This window comes from Drosophila kikkawai, chromosome 2R, assembly GCF_030179895.1.
Source record: "Drosophila kikkawai strain 14028-0561.14 chromosome 2R, DkikHiC1v2, whole genome shotgun sequence".
In the NCBI taxonomy this organism is placed as follows: Eukaryota; Metazoa; Arthropoda; class Insecta; order Diptera; family Drosophilidae; genus Drosophila; species Drosophila kikkawai.
In genome coordinates this window covers 9,762,511-9,779,593 of record NC_091729.1, presented here as the reverse complement: position 1 = coordinate 9,779,593, position 17,083 = coordinate 9,762,511, and the positions used below count along the sequence as shown (strand labels likewise).

The following is a 17,083-nucleotide window of genomic DNA, read 5'->3' as shown; positions in this document are numbered from 1 at the left end:
GTGATCTGGGAACACAGAACTGGCCAGAAAGTGAAACAGTTCCGAGGGTTATTTCATAACTTGTCAGTCTTTTTATGTAAAACGCTATTGCATATTGTTCATATTGCTTAGGGATGTCCTAAAGCCTCTGATGTGGCCTGAATCCTGAATCCTAACTTCGTGAAGAATTCAATACCTGAGTTCCATAATTGACAAGAAAATAAAATAGCTGCTGGTGCTCAAGATAACACAACTGAAAATATGCTGGTTGGGAGCGAAAATGGGATACATCCAAATTGGATTTGGAATGATTGAAGGCAATTATTCCCCATTAATAGACATTGTGAAGTATTTAAGTTTTATTTAAATTCTATTAATTAAATTGGCATTTTTTTTGCCAAAGACATTTTATTAGTATAACATAGTTTTAAAGAGTATTTGGTTTTACTTTCCCTTAAAAGGATCTGTTTCGGGAGAACATGTCGTATACGCAATCTCTCTCTTGCGTAGTCAAAATTTGAATCTAACTGTTTATCGTCTTCCCTCTAATATGATTTTAAATATTTATCCCATAATTCATTTTAAATTATATCCAAACATTCTAATAAGAAAAACAAGAAACACATTGCATTGCAATTAAAAAGGTTTTTCAATTTATAAACAATACCATATGGCATAAACGTGCTGAATGCAATGCGCATTGACTGTATACGATAATTGATAATACTAGATTGATAACTGGCTAGAACACTGGTATAGGTTCAAATTACTTCGGCCCAGTTCGGTGCGTTCTCTTAAAATCGATTCGGGCCGGAGGCCTTGTCGTATACGTGATATTTGCAAAATAATTTTTATTCGCTTGATTTTCTTCTCTTAAAATCGATTCGTTTTTCTTTTGGTAGTTTTGAACCGCACTCATGGTGAGTCTACATGTTAGGTATATCGTGTACCCTCTCTCTCCTAACGCCCAAAACGTATTTAAGCGACAGTTAGAGCTGACTTTACTCTTATTCTGTTTCAGAACGCTCAATTGTAAACAACGGCCGGAAAAAGAATAATATAAAAAGACAACATGTGTGACGGAAAGTTTACCAAGCAAACCGATGAAACCGGAAAGGTGTTCATTGTCACAGGATCCAACACCGGAATTGGCAAGGCGACGGTCCTAGAAATAGCAAAGCGCGGAGGAACCGTCTACATGGCATGCAGGGATATGAACCGGTGTAATGAGGCCCGCGATGAGATCATCAAGGAGACCAACAACCAGAATATATACTCCCGTGAATTGGACTTGAGTTCCTTCGATTCCATTCGCAACTTCGCAGCTGGGTAAGCTACTTTGCCTTGACGAAAACCCAAATAAATAATGCAAACTTAAATTATACAGTTTCAAGCGCGAGCAGGATAAACTTCATGTCCTTATTAATAATGCCGGCGTTTCGTTCTGCCCGAAATCTCTGACCAAGGATGGCATCGAAATGCAGCTTGGTGTTAATCACGTGGGCCACTTCCTGCTCACCCATTTGCTGCTGGACGTGTTAAAGGTATTGTGAGCATTAATCGATTATCATTGCCCCTTCTACGAACCTAAAATTCTTTGCAGGAAACTGCTCCGAGTCGAATTGTCAACGTTTCCAGCGCATTGCACGCCCAAGGATCCATTAATGTTAATGACTTGAACAGTGAGAAGTCGTACAGTAAAGCCGGGGCCTATAACCAGAGCAAATTGGCGAACGTTCTGTTCACTCGGGAATTGGCCAAGCGCTTGGAGGGAACTGGAGTCACAGTAAACTCCTTGCATCCCGGTGTTGTGGACACTGAGCTCATGAGACATATGGGATTCTTGCAGAATGGCTTCGCACAGTAAGTAAAAAGTTGGCACTTCAGGGAATTGATTAATAATAATTTAACTTGGTTAGGGTTGTGACCAGCCCTATCCGTTGGGCGTTTTTCAAGACACCTAAGTCTGGAGCGCAGACTTCCTTGTATGCGGCCCTGGATCCCGACTTGAAGGACGTGTCTGGTCTCTACTTCAGTGACTGCAAGGCCAAGAAGGTGTCTAAAGCTGCCAAGGATGACGAAACGGCCAAGTTCTTGTGGGGTGAAAGCGAGAAGTGGACTGGCGTGGGCGCATCTTAGGTGGATAATTAATCGGTACTTTAGGACCGCCATATCATTATTTATTTTTAATAATTTATACAATAATTTAACTGTTAAAAATGTAAATAAACATTTTTTCTTCAAACTAACTTATGACAATTTGTATTTCCTTATAGGGAAATTATTGAAATTTCTATCCGATCATCAGGGCAATTAAAAAAAAAAAACTATGCAATCATCAGCGCCCATCAGCTGCTGACAAAATCAAATAAGCTTGGTTGATCCAACAGAGCGGAGCTGATAGCTGATAAGCTCAGCTGATAGCTGATAAGCTCAGCTCCGCTCTCAGTTGTATCATAAAACCAGTGTGTTTGTTTCAGCAAGCGTAAGAGCTCGCTTATTAGCTCCGCTCCAACTACTTTTTTACCTTACATACATACATATGGCACAAGCGTGTTGACTGAATTGTACTTTATACGATGATAATGGTAATTGGTTAGAACACTGGTATACGTTCAAATGGCTTCGGCCAGTTCGGTTCGTTTTGTTTAATTCGCTTGATTATCTTCTCTTAAAATTGATTCGTTTTTTTGTTCTGGTAGTTTCGAACCGCAGTCATGGTGGGTCAGCATTTTTAGTATATCGGGTACCCTCTCTTTTCTAACGCCCAAATCGTATTTAAGCGACAGTAAGAGCGTGCTTTACTCTTATTCTGTTTCTGTGAATAGTAAACAACGGCCGGGAAAACAAAAATATAAAAAGACAAAATGTGTGAAGGAAAGTTTACCAAGAACACCGATGAAACCGGAAAGGTGTTCATTGTCACGGGATGCAACACAGGAATCGGCAAGGAGACGGTCCTAGAAATAGCAAAGCGCGGCGGAACCGTCTACATGGCATGCAGGGATATGAACCGGTGTAATGAGGCCCGCGATGAGATCATCAAGGAGACCAACAACCAGAAGATATACTCCCGTGAATTGGACTTGAGTTCCTTCGATTCCATTCGCAACTTCGCAGCTGGGTAAGCTACTTTGCCTTGACGAAAACCCAAATAAATAATTCAAACTTAAATTATACAGTTTCAAGCGCGAGCAGGATAAACTCCATGTCCTTATTAATAATGCTGGAGTGTCGTTCTGCCCGAGATCTCTGACCAAGGATGGCATCGAATTGCAGTTTGGTGTTAATCACGTGGGCCACTTCCTGCTCACCCATTTGCTGCTGGACGTGTTAAAGGTATTGTGAGCATTAATCGATTGTCATTGCCCCCTCCTTGAATCTAAAATTCTTTGTAGAAAACTGCTCCGAGTCGTATTGTCGTCGTTTCCAGCGCATTGCACGCCAAAGGATCCATTAATGTTAATGATTTGAACAGCAAGAAGTCGTACAGTAAAACCGGGGCCTATCACCAGAGCAAATTGGCGAACATTCTGTTCACTCGGGAATTGGCTAAGCGCTTGGAGGGAACTGGAGTCACAGTAAACTCCTTGCACCCCGGTGTTGTGGACACTGAGATATGGAGAAATTTGAATGGCTTTACAAAGTAAGTAAATCGCTGGCAGTTCAGGGAATTGATTAATAATAATTTGACCTTGTTAGGGCTATGACCAGTCCTCTCCGTTGGGCGTTTTTCAAGACAGCAAAGTCTGGAGCGCAGACTTCCTTGTATGCCGCCCTGGATCCTGACTTGAAGAACGCGTCTGGTCTCTACTTCAGTGACTGCAAGGCCAAGAAGGTGTCTAAAGCTGCCAAGGATGACAAAATGGCCAAGTTCGTGTGGGCTGAGAGCGAGAAGTGGACTGGCGTGGGCGCATCTTAGGTGGATTAATTAATAGTACCGCCATATCATTAATTAGTTTTAATTCGTATAATATTTAAACTGTTAACAATGTAAATCAACATTTTCTCTTCAAACTAATTAATGAGAATTCGTATTTCCCTGTAGGGATTGTTGAATATTGATTTGTTTGGCCTTGGTTATCTCCACATAATCTTTGGTAAACTTAAGAGTGGATCTTACAATGTTCTAAGGGAATTTCGTATAGTGTCTCTCCCTTAAGCTTTCCACTGAATGAGTTTTGGTTCTCTTACCCTACACACATTTACAAAAAGAGCGCTGTGTAGCTCTCACATTCACTCATTGAGAATCAGTTATTCTATACATGAGGTGGTCGTAGTAGCATTCAGAAGTATATCAACAGCTGCTCGGACTGATTTGCTCGCATTCTACGAGGAAACTCCCAGCTGACACCACTCTACCTCAGAAAACAAAGAAAATTTCCTCAAAAATGTGCATTTTCATCGACTGTTTGCTGAGCCCGATAATTATCTGGCCGGCTATTATTGGCGCGGCTATCTATTTCTTGAAGTAAGTCGATTAGAATACGCATGACTTGTAAATGTTTATGAAATTTGGTATGACGAGTCCATGACTCTCAAGAATTGGTGTCCGATTTGCAGCTACCATGCTAATAGAGCGTGATTATTGATTACAGGGGATACATGCAAGGCGGCCAGTTCACCAAGCAGACCGATGAAACCGGAAAAGTATTCATCGTCACGGGATCCAACACAGGAATCGGCAAGGAGACGGTCCTGGAGATAGCGAAACGCGGAGGAACAGTCTACATGGCATGCAGGGATCTAAGTCGGTGTGACAAGGCCCGTGATGAGATTATCAGGGAGACCAACAACCAGAACGTCTTCTCTCGCCAGTTGGATTTGTCTTCCTTGGACTCTGTTCGAAAATTCGTTGCTGGGTTAGTCATCTTATAACCCTTATACCTGCTGTCAGTTTTAATCGCTGAACCCTTTTATTAGCTTCAAGAAAGAGCAGCAGAAGCTCGATGTCCTGATCAATAATGCCGGAGTTATGCGCTGCCCGAAGATGCTGACCAAGGACGGTTTCGAAATGCAGTTGGGGGTCAACCACATGGGCCACTTCCTGCTGACCAACCTGTTGCTGGACGTGCTCAAGGTATGGAAGAGGGTATATAAGCCAAATATATCTTATACAAATCTGGTTAACTTTACAGAAATCGGCTCCCAGTCGTATTGTCGTCGTCTCCAGTCTGGCGCATACCCGAGGCTCCATCAACGTGCACGACTTGAACAGCGAAAAGTCCTATGATGAGGGTTCAGCCTATAGCCAGAGCAAGCTGGCCAATGTGCTGTTCACCCGGGAATTGGCCAAGCGCTTGGCGGGCACAGGAGTCACGGTGAACTCCCTGCATCCAGGTGTTGTGGACACCGAGTTGGGGAGGAATTGGGCCTTCTTCCAGACGAACTTTGTGCAGTAAGTGAAAAGTGAATCAGTGGAAAAACCAGTCTTAATATTCCCGAATTAAGGTACTTTTTAAAGCCAATGGTTTGGCCGCTCTTGAAGACACCGAAGAGTGGGGCACAGACCTCGATTTATGCAGCACTTGATCCTGAACTCAAGGAGGTCACCGGTCTCTACTTCAGCGATTGCAAACCCAAGGAGGTGGCTCCAGCTGCCAAGGACGAAAAGTTTGGAAAGTTCCTGTGGGAGGAGAGCGAGAAGTGGACAGGTTTGGCCACCCCCAAAGTGGATAAGACGTCCGAGTAGGGTTAGAACAAGCGGTTTATTCAACAGTAATACTAGCTGCTTTTCCACGAGTAGGTTAATTCAATAAATACATCTATATGTAGTAGCCTAGCTTTCATAAAGCGGCTTTCAGTTGCAGTTAAGTTCAATTAGTACTATATATGGGATAAATGGGTCTCCATTTCAGTTGGCCTTCTGCTCAGTAGCGCCCGCATTAATGAACACCCTCGAGTAGAGTGCGTGAGTGGTAGGCTCCTTCTTCTCGGGGGCATTGGTCACTGTGTTGACGTACGTGTACTGCATGGCGAAGCCCAGCACCACGTCTGTGTTGGCAGGCAGCTCCTCGGCCGGAGTGAACTGGAGCCGGATGAGCACCTTGTTGCCCTTGCGCCACACGATGAACTTGGGCTCCTCCGTGGGCAGCTGCACGTACTCGTCGAATTCTTTGGAGTCGTCGCGCTGGCTGAGCACAAACTCGCTTTCCAAAGGCACAATCTCAGCATTGGACACATCCGTCACTTCGCGCTTCACCTCCCGGGTGGAATTTTGCCTCGACAGGGTGATGCCCGCAGCTCTAAGATGTGGGGACGAGGAGACGGGCTCCTCTTTGATGCGGCTGCCCTCGGCAGCGGGTTCGGCATCCTCGGTCGGAGCTGTGGTCAAAAGTCGAATAGTCATGTCGTACATAGTCGGATTGGTGAACTTCAGCAGGATGGCGTTGCTCTTGCCGGACGCCAACGACTGCTCGCAGCGCACCATTACCACCTCAGGCACATGACAGCTGGCGAAGAGCTGAATGCGGTACTTGATCGACGTGGGATGGTACTCCGGCTTGATAAGGTTGTGCTCACACTGGCGGCAGCGGAGCGACCGCTTGATCCACAGCGTTCGTCGCTGCGGGTACAGGCTGCTCACGGCCGTCGGCTGATCTGCCGGCTGGCTGTGGCGCTGAGCGATCGTCGTTACGTTCCGTAGATTCAGCGGCTCAGTGAAGATGTCGGCCGGCAACTCCTCCACCTCGGCCGTGGCTTCTGCCGGCGTGATCACAGCCTTAGCCTTCGGAATGGTCTTATCGTTCCAACCCATCTGACGCCGAATGAGGGACACCGTCAGACCAGTGCGGTCAGTGAGGCTGGGGAACTTGTGCTGCTTGGGGGTCTTGCGCCGCATAAACTCCATTTTCTCCTGTTTCTCCTGCAGCACCACCGCCTGGAAGTACTCCACCAAGGAGTTGAAGCGCGCCTGATACAGGCATTCGTTGTCTGGCCAGGTGCCCGTGGCCACGCCCTGGTCTGGAATGCCAGCGTCCCGCGAGGTCCAGCGGCAGGACAGGCACGACAGGTAGTACATCTTCTTGGTGGTGGGCACCGCCGAGGGCTTGCTGCTCGCCGGGGTGGGCGGCGTAGATGCTGCCGCAGGTGAGTCTCCGCTCTCATCTTCAGGTTTCTTGGCGTCCTTCGATTCCTCGGACTTGCGCACCACCGGCACCGTAGTGGCCCTGGCCGAGAGCGTGTGCTGGCAGCAGGGACAGTCGAAGCAGTTGGCACAGCAGTTCTTCTTGTGCCGCGCCTCCGTGGACGGGATGTTTTCCAGGCAATTGGAGCAGAAGTGGGACTCGATTTCGTGTGTCACACAGTAGCCGCAGCGGAGCTTCGGGCAGTGGCGACAGAAGAAGAGCTTGTTGATCGGGTTCAGGATGCCGCAGGAGCACGCGTACTTCACGGGACTCGGTTGCATGAAGCTCATCTTGGCCGCAAATTAATTTTCTTTATTGTAAATTTGCAAATTTTCCTCTTCTTCCACGAATGACGACAGCAGTGTGCTTGCCGCGGTCTCCGTTTAAAATGCCAAAACGCTATAACAAATGCTATAACTGGTCACACTTTTACGACCGGAAATGGATTTTACGACGGGAAGTCCTTTTCAACCAAAAATAATCAGTTTTCAATACAGAATTACAATGCCGAATTCAAAACTGATCGGAAAATACCACGGGTGAAAAATAAACGATATTTTTGTTTTATAAACTGTTATTCACCAAGAACGCCCAAGACTATGCTAAACTATGGTTTATTATACATCGTTTTGAAAGAAGCCCAAGAATAACTAATATTTTCTTTTTAATAAATCGCCTAAGTGGTCAATTAGCACCGAATTGCCAAATAAGGTAGACACTTTATTTATAATCGAATTCCATATGCCGCATTTCATTTAGAGGTGTAGGAGTGATCAGCAGAAGCAAATGCTGGCTGACGAAGGGTTACTAAAATGTAAAGTATTTGTTTATTGAAAGTTGAACTCAATAAACATCTTCACTGTGGATAACCGAATAAATCTGGCTGGGAGAGCAAAGACTTGATTCCATTTTTAAATATTTTAGGCATTGGTCGAACTTTAAAATACAAACTCGTCGGCTGTGTGTCGCCATTTGCTTTCTAAAAATAACTTTGAATTCAAATTTCACGATCCCAACTCGTGTGGTCACAGATTCAGTTTCAAATAATTATTCAGTTGAGAAATAATTTCATGAATTTGGTTATATGTTTGTATATTTAGAAGGTTTTGGGTATATAAATATAATTTGGTCAGCGTATAAAATAGGTAACAGTATAAGGTACTTTTTGGTGTGCGAGCCACGCGACTAATGCTACAACTAAGATCTATTCTAATCATCCTCAGTCTGTACTCTCAGTCCCGGCAGAAGGACCAGCACCGTCTAGCCAAAGAAGTTGGGCACGAACAGCTTCTTGCGCTTGGTCTTGGTCTGTCGGACGCGAACGATGGGAGTGAACTTGACGTTGTAGGGCAGGGCGCCGCCGCTCTGTGGGCTGGGATCCTCGCGGCGGGTGCTGGTTCCGGCGCTGGCTGAGACGGGTGCGATGTAACCATCGTCCACATAGTAGTAGCCCGGGTTCAGCTTCTTCAGGCGGTTCTCTGTCAGGGGTTTCCCGTAAGTCAAGGCGTACGATCCGCCGCTGTCGTAGCGATCGGTATCGTAGGCCTCGTAGCTATCCAGGTCATAGTAGGTGGGCTTGGCCGCTGTCTGGGACACTTTGCAGATAATAATGCTGACCAGCAGGCAGACCCACGAGTACAATTGCTGAGGGGAAAGTGGGAAGTGAGCTTAATTCCTTCAAAGATCTCTGTATAAGCGATGCTTACCTTCAGATCCATTGTGTGTTTGTGTTGCGGTTTTAACTGGTTATAATTTGTAAAATCCGTTAAGGGGAAAGGTGCAGGTATTATCCTTTGGCTGTTGGCTTGACCGTTTGCTGTGGTTGCTTTGAACGTCTGGCGAGTTCTGTGTGCTGTGTTGCGAAGAACCCTTCCTTTATATACGCACCCGTCGCCATATTCGCACCCAAATGTGAAAATTTGCTTTCGGGCCGAGCCGACGGATGCTCCGGGCTGTGACGCAAGTCCGGAGGAAACGCAGCGACATTTTCGACGTCCCGCCAACTCTCTTTCGTTGACGCCATCCAATGTGTCGTATGTGTCGTCTGGGTTTTTGCGCATGCGCGGCTGCTGTGACTTTAATTTCAAGTTGGATCGGAGCGGGGATCGAAAATCTCTGCGGTGGGCTGTTGTCTTATCTCTATGGGATTCCATGGGACGAAAGGCTCTAATTGCCTGGTGCACTGTTTCTGTTAGCGTGGCCGGGGGCCAGTTTGATTCGGAAAAGTTTTTACAATGCGGAAAGATACACGGACCCCCAAAATTCCCATTGTCTGCGACTATTTTGTTTTGATTTGGCTAATTAATTATTGGATTTTAGGTGCTCTGACGTCGACAGTCAAGTGGATAGCATAGCGGACTGGACAACGACATTGACGTCGATGAAGATGACAGAGAGATGAAAGTAATTAGGTGTGTTTTCGGGTGGAAGGGTTTGCGGCGCAATCGAATTTTGGCACACGGCGAATGAGTAATGTGCGTTGTACCAGGCGCTGTGGTCCCCGGGTGGTAATTTTTGTGTGGTCACACGCTAAGTCTAAATCCAGACCTCGAATGTCGTTGTAACGAAATTCGTTGCTGTTATCATAAATCAGCATAGACACGCAAATAAGCCGGAGTCTAAAAATACAACGCAGACTTTATAAATATCCAACCGCAGTCTTTCATGCGATGGTTAATCAATTCGCCGTGAAAATGTGGCTGACTCAGGAAGTGAGAAATACCGAAATTTTCTAGAAAAACATGATTCGACACCAGGAGCAGTAAAACAATTAACAAATACACTCGACCCGGCTGAGGCTGCGGTCAGTACTTGGAATGAGGCTCCGAAAAGGGGCATGACTTCAGTTTTTGGGGCCTGCACTCGAAGATGAATCAGGCTTTGGGACTTAGACACTAGTCACTAGACTGTGTAACAAATCGTTAATCAGACGAAATTGAGGAAAAGACCTGGGCTTGGACCCAAACCTAATTCACACTTTATTATCCCCATCAGCGGCTTTGGTTTCGAAAAGTCTCTGGCGTAAATATAAACCCGCTAATGATATGAATTTATACAATTATATAAATATAAATCCGAAGTAGCCACCGCCGCGGGGGGGCAATAACAAAATAAGATCAGTTGTTTTCCACAACTCCGCCTTTTTCCATGCCACCCCAACGGGGGTAAATATTTTTGCACACCCAAACATCGTCAACAACAACAGAAAGGTGCGAGATTTGCCCAAGATAAAGGAAACATAAACAATCCAGATCGCATTACGTATACGCACGATTGGCAGCTGCATTGGAGCAGCTCGGGGGGCAGTACAGCGAAGCATCGGCTTCTGACTTTTGATTGAGAGCTCGCCAGCGGAGGCACGTTCCTTTGGGCACGTTTTCTGTAGCCCCCGCTCAGCAGAGTCCGCGAAACTCGAAAGGCAGTGCCAAATTTCATATACCTCGGCTAATTCATGCAAGAAGTGCGACAAACATCTTGCAGGCCGTCCGCTCTTTGATCGCGGATCGCAAACCTATCATCTGCTTAGAAAATTTCCTCAGACTTGATTTCTTTGTTAGCTCAATGTGCGAATGCAAACAGCTAAATTTGCGCCCAGCAATATTTGAATATTGATCATGGCACATTATCCGTTTATTTAATTGCCACTTTTACCCACTTCGACCTGGTGTGACTTGGCGGAGCACAAAGCGTTATGGAAATTTTTACGTCTGCCACCTAGAGGGATCAATGGATCTCCCTTGTTGATGTCGATGTTTTTCTCCGGGAAGTGCGAAGCCCAGCTTGCTGAAATGGGATGTTTCTTAGCCTTGATCCAAAGCTTTTGCATTACATTAATAGAATTTATTTTATTTATATGTTTATCATCCAAAATCCATCGGGTTAAAACATTGAAAGTTCATTAATTTGTTCAGCAATCAGCCTGGCCCAAAAATGGAGCACATTTCTGCGGCTTTTATTACGCCTGTTATTGGATTTATGACCGAGGCGAAGGCAAACATTTGAGTGCCGTGCAAAATTCTTGATCTCCTAACCGAAAAGTCAAACACTCGGAAAAACAAGGGAGCACTGGGCAAGGTGTGCAAATATTTAGCTGGTAAACGGTTGTTCATATTTACTTATGATAATGCCAAACACCAGCAGGCCTCATATTTGTTACGCTCGCTTGGCTCCGCTGGCACGATCGATATCGATCCATTAACCTCCCTGGAGTGATTGCTCTCGTCACGCTGGCCCACATTGCGCTGGCCGGAAGAGGAGAACCGACCTAGCTGGCTTGTAACTGGCCTTCGACAAGCGCTTACAAATAAACAACTAAAGCGCCGCGCCGACTGACTTCCTTGTTGACAAAAATAGTTTGAGGAGTGACTCGAATGTGCGAGCGTAGGCCTCATATTAGCAGCAAATGTGTGAATAGGAGTCCATAAAATGGGATGCGGTGGAGTGGGCTAGGTTACCCTAGGTATCAAGGGTTAAATTTTGAGTATTCGGAAAAGCGGGCATCGCTTTCATCTCGACTAAATGCCAGGACACGGTGCCCCGGCAAGTGCGTCACTGGCGTTTTAACACTCAATTAACGTGCAGCAGATGTGTCGCCAAGGGGTGTCCGCTATTAGTTGCAATTAAATCATCATTAGCGGCCCACCGTCTAATGAAGCGTCGACTGCGCCACGCTTGCTGTTTGAGGAACGTTTTTGAAACGTGTTTTCGGCAAACATGTGTCCACATCACAAGACCCATCGTATAATTTCGTCTCCATTCACTAAGCGACTTATGATAACTTATACACAGGCAACAACGAGTAAAACTACGCAGGAGGTTCAGCCGGCAGTTGGCTTCTACTTCTGCTTGAGCAGCAGGTGACCCTTGGGCTTCAGTTTGTTTTGGATTATGCGCTGCTTCTCGGCTGCGGCCTGTGCCTTAAGACGCTCGTGCCGCTGCTTGGCGAACTCCAGCTCCCCAGTAAGCTCCACGATCTTGGAGGCGATCTCTTGCTGCTTCAGCAGGCGTCTCTTCTGGTTGGACTACAAGGCAATGTGTGTTAGGCATGGGCTCATAGAGTATTTAGGGGAACACTTACCCCCAGGGGCGTGGTTCTGCCGTCCAGGAACGTGTAATCAGGCATGTTGGTGAGCGGGCCAAAAGCATTCGGGTTTTCCGGCAATCCCTTGTCCGCACGCCATTTCTGATCGATGCAGCGTGAGGCAGAAATCGCGATATTACGCTGTGCTGGATTAGGAAAAACGGTGTTAATGAATTAAGATACCATTACGGTAAAGTGCGGCACTCACCTGTGGCCGAGGCACTGCTGGCCAGGCAGAGTTTCGTTATTTTCAGCATTATTTATTAAAACTCTGAATATTTGTAGTTCACATAACCAAAAACAGCTGACGGCGGCAGTATGACCGTGCTGGGCCCGTCGCGAAATGCCAAAAGTTACAGCCACAGACATAACCCCACTGCAGTGCCAGGCGAGGTTGAAACTTTTATTGGGGATTTGCTAAGAAAAAAGCTAACTTCTCAGTTGGCAGGACACTAAAGTTGACACAAGGAAGGCAGAAAATCGAAGCTGAGCATGGCGCCTCCGGCCACAGTCATCCAGATGCTGCGCAGCCTGAGCACGCCGCGAGTCCTCACAACCATCCATTACCACGGTGCATTGGGTAATCATCACCAGCTGCAGCGCCGTTCAACATCCACATCGCCGTCAATTCCTTCTCCGCGGTTTTCGCTGGCTCCGGTGCTCCACACAGTTCGCAGCTATAGCTCGAGCAGCAAGCAGGAATCCGCTTCCGGCGAAGCAGGAGCGGAGGCATCCCCCGGACCGACAGTGACCAATGCCAATGCTCCGCTGCTGGCCAAGCTGTTTCCACAGACCTCCCCCGAGGTGGACCGCGGTGGCGAGGAAGAGCGCAAGAAGCGCGAAGACGAGGAAGCCAAGGAGAATGAGCGGGCCTGGAAGCGCATGAAGTTGGGCTTCGCTATCTTCGGCGGCGGCGGCTTGGCCGCCGGTCTATGGGCCGTCTACGAGTTCGGCAAGCCCCAGGTGGACGAGAATGGACAGACCATCGAGGATGAGTTATCGGAGAAACCACTGGTGCAACAGTATATCCAGCGCATGTGGAAGAGCATGTACTACTACCAGAAGATGATCCAGGAGCCGTCGCGGGACAAACTCCTGCCCGATCCGCTCAAGCCCCCATATATTCAGCCGCGCTACACGCTTGTCCTGGAGATGAAGGACGTTCTGGTGCATCCGGACTGGACCTACCACACGGGGTGGCGCTTCAAGAAGCGACCCGGTGTCGATCACTTCCTGGCAGAGTGCGCCAAGGAGTTTGAGATCGTTGTATTCACCGCCGAGCAGGGCATGACCGTGTTCCCCATTCTCGACGCCTTGGACCCCAATGGATACATCATGTACCGCCTGGTCAGGGATGCCACACACTTTGTGGACGGCCATCATGTTAAGAACTTGGACAACCTGAACCGGGACTTGAGCAAGGTGATCGTCATTGACTGGGATGCTAATTCCACCAAAATGCACCCGGACAACACATTCGGCATTTCCCGCTGGCACGGCAACGATGACGACGGCCAACTGCTGGACCTAATTTCCTTCCTCAAGCTGATTGCCCAGAGCAACGTGGACGATGTGCGTGAGGTGCTGCACTACTATCGCCAATTCGACGACCCCATCAGCCAGTTCAGGGAGAATCAGCGCAAGTTGGCCGAGCAAATGGAGGAGGCGGAACGCATCGAACAGACCAAGGCCAAGCCGATGGTCAAGCAGTGGTCGCGCAACATTCTGGGGCGCTAGGAGAAGCACCAGCCAGCCCGGGACACCATTCTTCTGCCATAATATATTTGTTATCTTATAAATAGAAGAATGCTTAAATACCAAAACTGTTGTTTCTTTTAAAGTTTGTTTTTGATTTGGTTTTAGTGTGACCGTTTAATGGAAGAGCTTAATTCGCACATGTTTCTCGCTTTCCCTGGTATTTTCATTAAGAGGGTGCACTGTGTCAACTGATAGTGAAAAAATTAATTAACAAAATAATTTAAAGCGAATCGTAAAAACCTGTATCAAATAATGGCCACCAAGACGAGCACGGTAGAACGCACCGCCAACGGAGCAGCCAAGTCATCCAGTCTGCGAGAAATTTGCGCGCGCGCCATCACAAAATCGGAGTGGGAGGACAAGGTGAGCAAAGTTCCGCGCACACGGCGGAAAGTCCGGTCCGCGAAGAACTCCTCAGCATGCTAACCTTTCCACAACCCGTAGGAGGAGTTTCTGGACGTCATCTACTGGTCCCGCCAGGTATTTGGCATTATCCTGGGCGTAATCTGGGGCATTGTTCCGCTGAAAGGCTTCCTGGGCCTCGTACTGTGAGTAGCTATCTATAACCTATAAATAGCCACCGCCACTCCAACGTCCATTTGCTCTGCCCCACAGCTTCGCCGGCATCAGCTGCGGTATTGTCTATCTGTACGCCATCAACTTCCAGAATGTCGATGAGGACGCCTACGGCGGGGTTTGGGAGCTGGTAAAGGAGGGCTTTATGACCTCGTTCGCCGGCTTCCTGGTGACGTGGATCATCTTCTACACGGGCCTGCACTACGACACTATAATGGCGGCGAAGGCCTCATAATACTCGCCCCTCACGCCAGAAGCCGCCACCGCAGCCTCCAAGCAATAACCGATTCCAGAACCAGATCCCCATCCCTACACTTCCGCAGGTTCAAGTGCGAAGCCAAATAAGATAGCCGCTCCTCCTGTTTTGTCCCCTCTAAACTCGGTGTAGATTGTTAAACTTTTAGCTAATTACGATCATGTACATGCATTTCTATGATGGCCAGGTGTACCATCGACAACGCCAGACCTTTCCGTGAAAGGTCCCAGCCAGCGGCCTAGTTGAGAACAAAAGATACTTTATATTTGCGTATGTCTAGAATGCAGAATACGATGAAGAAACTTGTTACGGCGTTTTATTATAAAATATTGGTCTACGGTTATAAGGTAGCTGACAGATGGTCGGTATCCTAGTACTCCATGGCCACAGCCACGGGTCCGGAGCCGTTGTGAGCGGCTCCATTCTGCCCCACCTCCTGCTCGTGCTGGAACTTCTCCGGTAGCTGGCCGCTCTGCAGGATCTGCGACAGCCGCTCGACCTCTGCCAGTGAGCTGGCGCGCTTGATCGCCTCGCGGATGCGTTGCATGTCTTCCGGATTGGCCAATCGCCCGCCATCCCCTCTGCCCTTGCCGTTGCTCGCCTCTGCGGCCAGGGCGGCGGCGGCGCTCAGCTTTGACTTCCGGCTGACCTCCTTCAGCATGTCCTTGCCCTGCTTGGTGCGGAAAAACTCCTGGGCCGCCGCCCGGTCCTTCTGCTTGATCTTCCGGAAGTCGAGTAGCCGCAACTGTGGGAACTTGTAGGCCATGTACTCGCGGTAGTTGGGCTTTGTGGACACCGGATTTATGAGCAGGCATATGGTCTCCAGCTTGGTGAACGCCGCCAGCGGCTCCAGGTCGCTCAGCTCTTGCAGGTTGTTGCCCGTCAGGATGATGGAGCTCAGGTTGGGCACGACCTCCTCCAGACCCTCGCTGATCCGCAGAATGCGGTTGTTGTTCAGCAGCAGGCACTTGAGGCGCGGCAGATGCGGCAGGTTGTCCAGCTTGCGGAGATCGTTGTCAGACAGATCGATCGTGTCGAACTGATCCAGTGTGGCACCCAGGTTCTCTATCTGTGGGATCTTGTAGCCGCGCAAATCCAGCTCGCGCTCCCGACACGGGTTTATGTACTGCATCGACTGGTTGATCAATTCCGGCGTTAGCTTAACCATTGTGGCAGTGTGTGGGTACGCGCGTGCGGCCGAAAGAGACTTTTTATTCGCTCTTTTCGCTTGTTTTTCTGAAATGCAGAAAAACGAAACAATTTACAGACGCGAGTGAAGACAATGTGACAGCATCCGGACCGGTAAAAAATCCTTTGCAATAAATGTGGCTGGCCACACTAAATAATCAATTATGGATACTCCCTAAAAGTATGCTATTAAATATTATACAAGGGTGGCCCTAAAATATAATGATTTTAAATATTAATGATTTTAAATATTATATTCTTATATCATATAGCTTTCAAACGAACAATAGGTCAAGTAATATAAAAAATATGGTAAATCTAGAAAAATTTGAAAAAAAAGTAGATTCTTTTCATATGTGAGCATTTTCAGAAGAGGTCTACCGAGATGCTAAAATAAAGTCTAAAACCGTGTGCTAATTTAATTTTTATTGTAATGGTAACATGTAAATTTCAAGAATATTCATAATTTACGGTATATATTTGTTTTGAAATATTTGATCTGAAGCTCACAAGTATAATTTTTCCTCTGTTCGATTTTATTTATTACAAATTCGTTATTAGCTTTTTGTATAGATTTGTTGTAGATTTTTGTATCAACCTAATAAAAAAAATTGGAAATAAGCCCTTTTTGCACTTACTACTTTTCTGTCTCTTTAGCGATCTAAATTTCTAAAATTGAGACTTAAATAATCACCCAGCAAGACTCGTATAAAAGTTTAGGAAGCAGTTATTGGTCATCTTTTAAATAAAACACACCACATCATTATCGTTTTCCTTTTAATTTGAATTTCAATAGATTACAATGAAGTTTTAATTGCTTAACTTTAATGAACACGTTAAGTTTTGTCGTATTTCTGAAATTGAATGGGAATCGGGCAACACTCAAAACTCGAAGTGTGTGTGGTCGGTGGTGGTGGACTGGGTTAAACGCTTCTCGTAAAATTTCCTGTGTCGTTGGTGCAAACTACTTGATGATCTTCAAAATTGAAATCGATCGATTCGAGATTATAGTTATTATTTACTTGTCTTATCAGTTTACGGGGATTGGTGTTCTGCCGTTTATCCTTTTGTTAAATGCATTCGGTAATTTGTTATCGGTATCCATCCGTCGTCTGGCCT

General features: G+C 46.8%; 9 protein-coding genes across 9 annotated transcripts; 5 read left to right on the top strand and 4 right to left on the bottom strand.

Moving 5' to 3' along the window:
* Positions 1-986: 986 nt before the first annotated feature.
* On the top strand, positions 987-2,228 carry LOC108077981 (retinol dehydrogenase 13-like). Its single transcript, XM_017171524.2, has 4 exons — positions 987-1,308; positions 1,367-1,523; positions 1,583-1,842; positions 1,899-2,228. The coding sequence occupies exons 1-4, from the start codon at positions 1,052-1,054 to the stop codon at positions 2,116-2,118; spliced, it is 894 nt and encodes a 297-aa protein (XP_017027013.1). The 5' UTR covers positions 987-1,051; the 3' UTR covers positions 2,119-2,228.
* A 563-nt stretch (positions 2,229-2,791) lies between these two features.
* LOC108078014 (retinol dehydrogenase 12-like) lies at positions 2,792-4,004 on the top strand. Its single transcript, XM_017171571.2, has 4 exons — positions 2,792-3,103; positions 3,162-3,318; positions 3,378-3,625; positions 3,682-4,004. Exons 1-4 carry the CDS (start codon positions 2,847-2,849, stop codon positions 3,899-3,901), a joined length of 882 nt encoding a protein of 293 aa, XP_017027060.1. The 5' UTR covers positions 2,792-2,846; the 3' UTR covers positions 3,902-4,004.
* A 257-nt stretch (positions 4,005-4,261) lies between these two features.
* On the top strand, positions 4,262-5,793 carry LOC108078385 (retinol dehydrogenase 13-like). Its single transcript, XM_017172224.2, has 5 exons — positions 4,262-4,450; positions 4,578-4,841; positions 4,903-5,059; positions 5,118-5,377; positions 5,431-5,793. Exons 1-5 carry the CDS (start codon positions 4,371-4,373, stop codon positions 5,669-5,671), a joined length of 1,002 nt encoding a protein of 333 aa, XP_017027713.1. The 5' UTR covers positions 4,262-4,370; the 3' UTR covers positions 5,672-5,793.
* On the bottom strand, positions 5,669-7,476 carry DCTN4-p62 (dynactin subunit 4). The gene has a single exon (XM_017172223.2). The coding sequence runs from the start codon at positions 7,394-7,396 to the stop codon at positions 5,834-5,836; it is 1,563 nt and encodes a 520-aa protein (XP_017027712.1). The 5' UTR covers positions 7,397-7,476; the 3' UTR covers positions 5,669-5,833.
* Positions 7,477-8,205: 729 nt separating this feature from the next.
* LOC108078045 (uncharacterized) lies at positions 8,206-9,385 on the bottom strand. Its single transcript, XM_017171607.3, has 2 exons — positions 8,813-9,385; positions 8,206-8,750 (listed from the first exon to the last, which is right to left on the bottom strand). The coding sequence occupies exons 1-2, from the start codon at positions 9,257-9,259 to the stop codon at positions 8,367-8,369; spliced, it is 831 nt and encodes a 276-aa protein (XP_017027096.1). The 5' UTR covers positions 9,260-9,385; the 3' UTR covers positions 8,206-8,366.
* A 2,422-nt stretch (positions 9,386-11,807) lies between these two features.
* On the bottom strand, positions 11,808-12,525 carry mRpL52 (mitochondrial ribosomal protein L52). The gene is made up of 3 exons (XM_017172264.3): positions 12,395-12,525; positions 12,184-12,332; positions 11,808-12,127 (listed from the first exon to the last, which is right to left on the bottom strand). Exons 1-3 carry the CDS (start codon positions 12,441-12,443, stop codon positions 11,942-11,944), a joined length of 384 nt encoding a protein of 127 aa, XP_017027753.1. The 5' UTR covers positions 12,444-12,525; the 3' UTR covers positions 11,808-11,941.
* Positions 12,526-12,676: 151 nt separating this feature from the next.
* LOC108078406 (tiny tim 50) lies at positions 12,677-14,009 on the top strand. Its single transcript, XM_017172263.2, has one exon. The coding sequence runs from the start codon at positions 12,679-12,681 to the stop codon at positions 13,921-13,923; it is 1,245 nt and encodes a 414-aa protein (XP_017027752.1). The 5' UTR covers positions 12,677-12,678; the 3' UTR covers positions 13,924-14,009.
* Positions 14,010-14,110: 101 nt separating this feature from the next.
* On the top strand, positions 14,111-15,033 carry LOC108078452 (GEL complex subunit OPTI). The gene is made up of 3 exons (XM_017172341.3): positions 14,111-14,307; positions 14,389-14,492; positions 14,560-15,033. The coding sequence occupies exons 1-3, from the start codon at positions 14,197-14,199 to the stop codon at positions 14,753-14,755; spliced, it is 411 nt and encodes a 136-aa protein (XP_017027830.1). The 5' UTR covers positions 14,111-14,196; the 3' UTR covers positions 14,756-15,033.
* A 42-nt stretch (positions 15,034-15,075) lies between these two features.
* Positions 15,076-16,068, bottom strand: U2A (small nuclear ribonucleoprotein polypeptide A'-like U2A). The gene has a single exon (XM_017172340.2). The coding sequence runs from the start codon at positions 15,942-15,944 to the stop codon at positions 15,147-15,149; it is 798 nt and encodes a 265-aa protein (XP_017027829.1). The 5' UTR covers positions 15,945-16,068; the 3' UTR covers positions 15,076-15,146.
* Between the last annotated feature and the right edge of the window lie 1,015 nt (positions 16,069-17,083).

Excerpts from the sequence above, each read along its gene's own strand:
- U2A (XM_017172340.2), bottom strand. The coding sequence starts at position 15,944 with ATGGTTAAGCTAACGCCGGAATTGATCAACCAGTCGATGCAGTACATA.
- LOC108078452 (XM_017172341.3), top strand. The coding sequence starts at position 14,197 with ATGGCCACCAAGACGAGCACGGTAGAACGCACCGCCAACGGAGCAGCC. Across the intron at positions 14,308-14,388 it reads AATCGGAGTGGGAGGACAAG|GAGGAGTTTCTGGACGTCAT; the intron begins GTGAGCAAAGTT and ends CACAACCCGTAG. Across the intron at positions 14,493-14,559 it reads GGCTTCCTGGGCCTCGTACT|CTTCGCCGGCATCAGCTGCG; the intron begins GTGAGTAGCTAT and ends TCTGCCCCACAG.
- mRpL52 (XM_017172264.3), bottom strand. The coding sequence starts at position 12,443 with ATGCTGAAAATAACGAAACTCTGCCTGGCCAGCAGTGCCTCGGCCACA. Across the intron at positions 12,333-12,394 it reads CAGCAGTGCCTCGGCCACAG|CACAGCGTAATATCGCGATT; the intron begins GTGAGTGCCGCA and ends TTCCTAATCCAG. Across the intron at positions 12,128-12,183 it reads GCAGAACCACGCCCCTGGGG|TCCAACCAGAAGAGACGCCT; the intron begins GTAAGTGTTCCC and ends ATTGCCTTGTAG.
- LOC108077981 (XM_017171524.2), top strand. The coding sequence starts at position 1,052 with ATGTGTGACGGAAAGTTTACCAAGCAAACCGATGAAACCGGAAAGGTG. Across the intron at positions 1,309-1,366 it reads ATTCGCAACTTCGCAGCTGG|TTTCAAGCGCGAGCAGGATA; the intron begins GTAAGCTACTTT and ends TAAATTATACAG. Across the intron at positions 1,524-1,582 it reads TGCTGCTGGACGTGTTAAAG|GAAACTGCTCCGAGTCGAAT; the intron begins GTATTGTGAGCA and ends AATTCTTTGCAG.
- LOC108078045 (XM_017171607.3), bottom strand. The coding sequence starts at position 9,259 with ATGGAATCCCATAGAGATAAGACAACAGCCCACCGCAGAGATTTTCGA. Across the intron at positions 8,751-8,812 it reads AACACACAATGGATCTGAAG|CAATTGTACTCGTGGGTCTG; the intron begins GTAAGCATCGCT and ends CTTTCCCCTCAG.
- LOC108078406 (XM_017172263.2), top strand. The coding sequence starts at position 12,679 with ATGGCGCCTCCGGCCACAGTCATCCAGATGCTGCGCAGCCTGAGCACG.
- LOC108078014 (XM_017171571.2), top strand. The coding sequence starts at position 2,847 with ATGTGTGAAGGAAAGTTTACCAAGAACACCGATGAAACCGGAAAGGTG. Across the intron at positions 3,319-3,377 it reads TGCTGCTGGACGTGTTAAAG|AAAACTGCTCCGAGTCGTAT; the intron begins GTATTGTGAGCA and ends AATTCTTTGTAG. Across the intron at positions 3,626-3,681 it reads AATTTGAATGGCTTTACAAA|GGCTATGACCAGTCCTCTCC; the intron begins GTAAGTAAATCG and ends TGACCTTGTTAG.
- LOC108078385 (XM_017172224.2), top strand. The coding sequence starts at position 4,371 with ATGTGCATTTTCATCGACTGTTTGCTGAGCCCGATAATTATCTGGCCG. Across the intron at positions 4,451-4,577 it reads GCGGCTATCTATTTCTTGAA|GGGATACATGCAAGGCGGCC; the intron begins GTAAGTCGATTA and ends TATTGATTACAG. Across the intron at positions 5,060-5,117 it reads TGTTGCTGGACGTGCTCAAG|AAATCGGCTCCCAGTCGTAT; the intron begins GTATGGAAGAGG and ends TTAACTTTACAG.
- DCTN4-p62 (XM_017172223.2), bottom strand. The coding sequence starts at position 7,396 with ATGAGCTTCATGCAACCGAGTCCCGTGAAGTACGCGTGCTCCTGCGGC.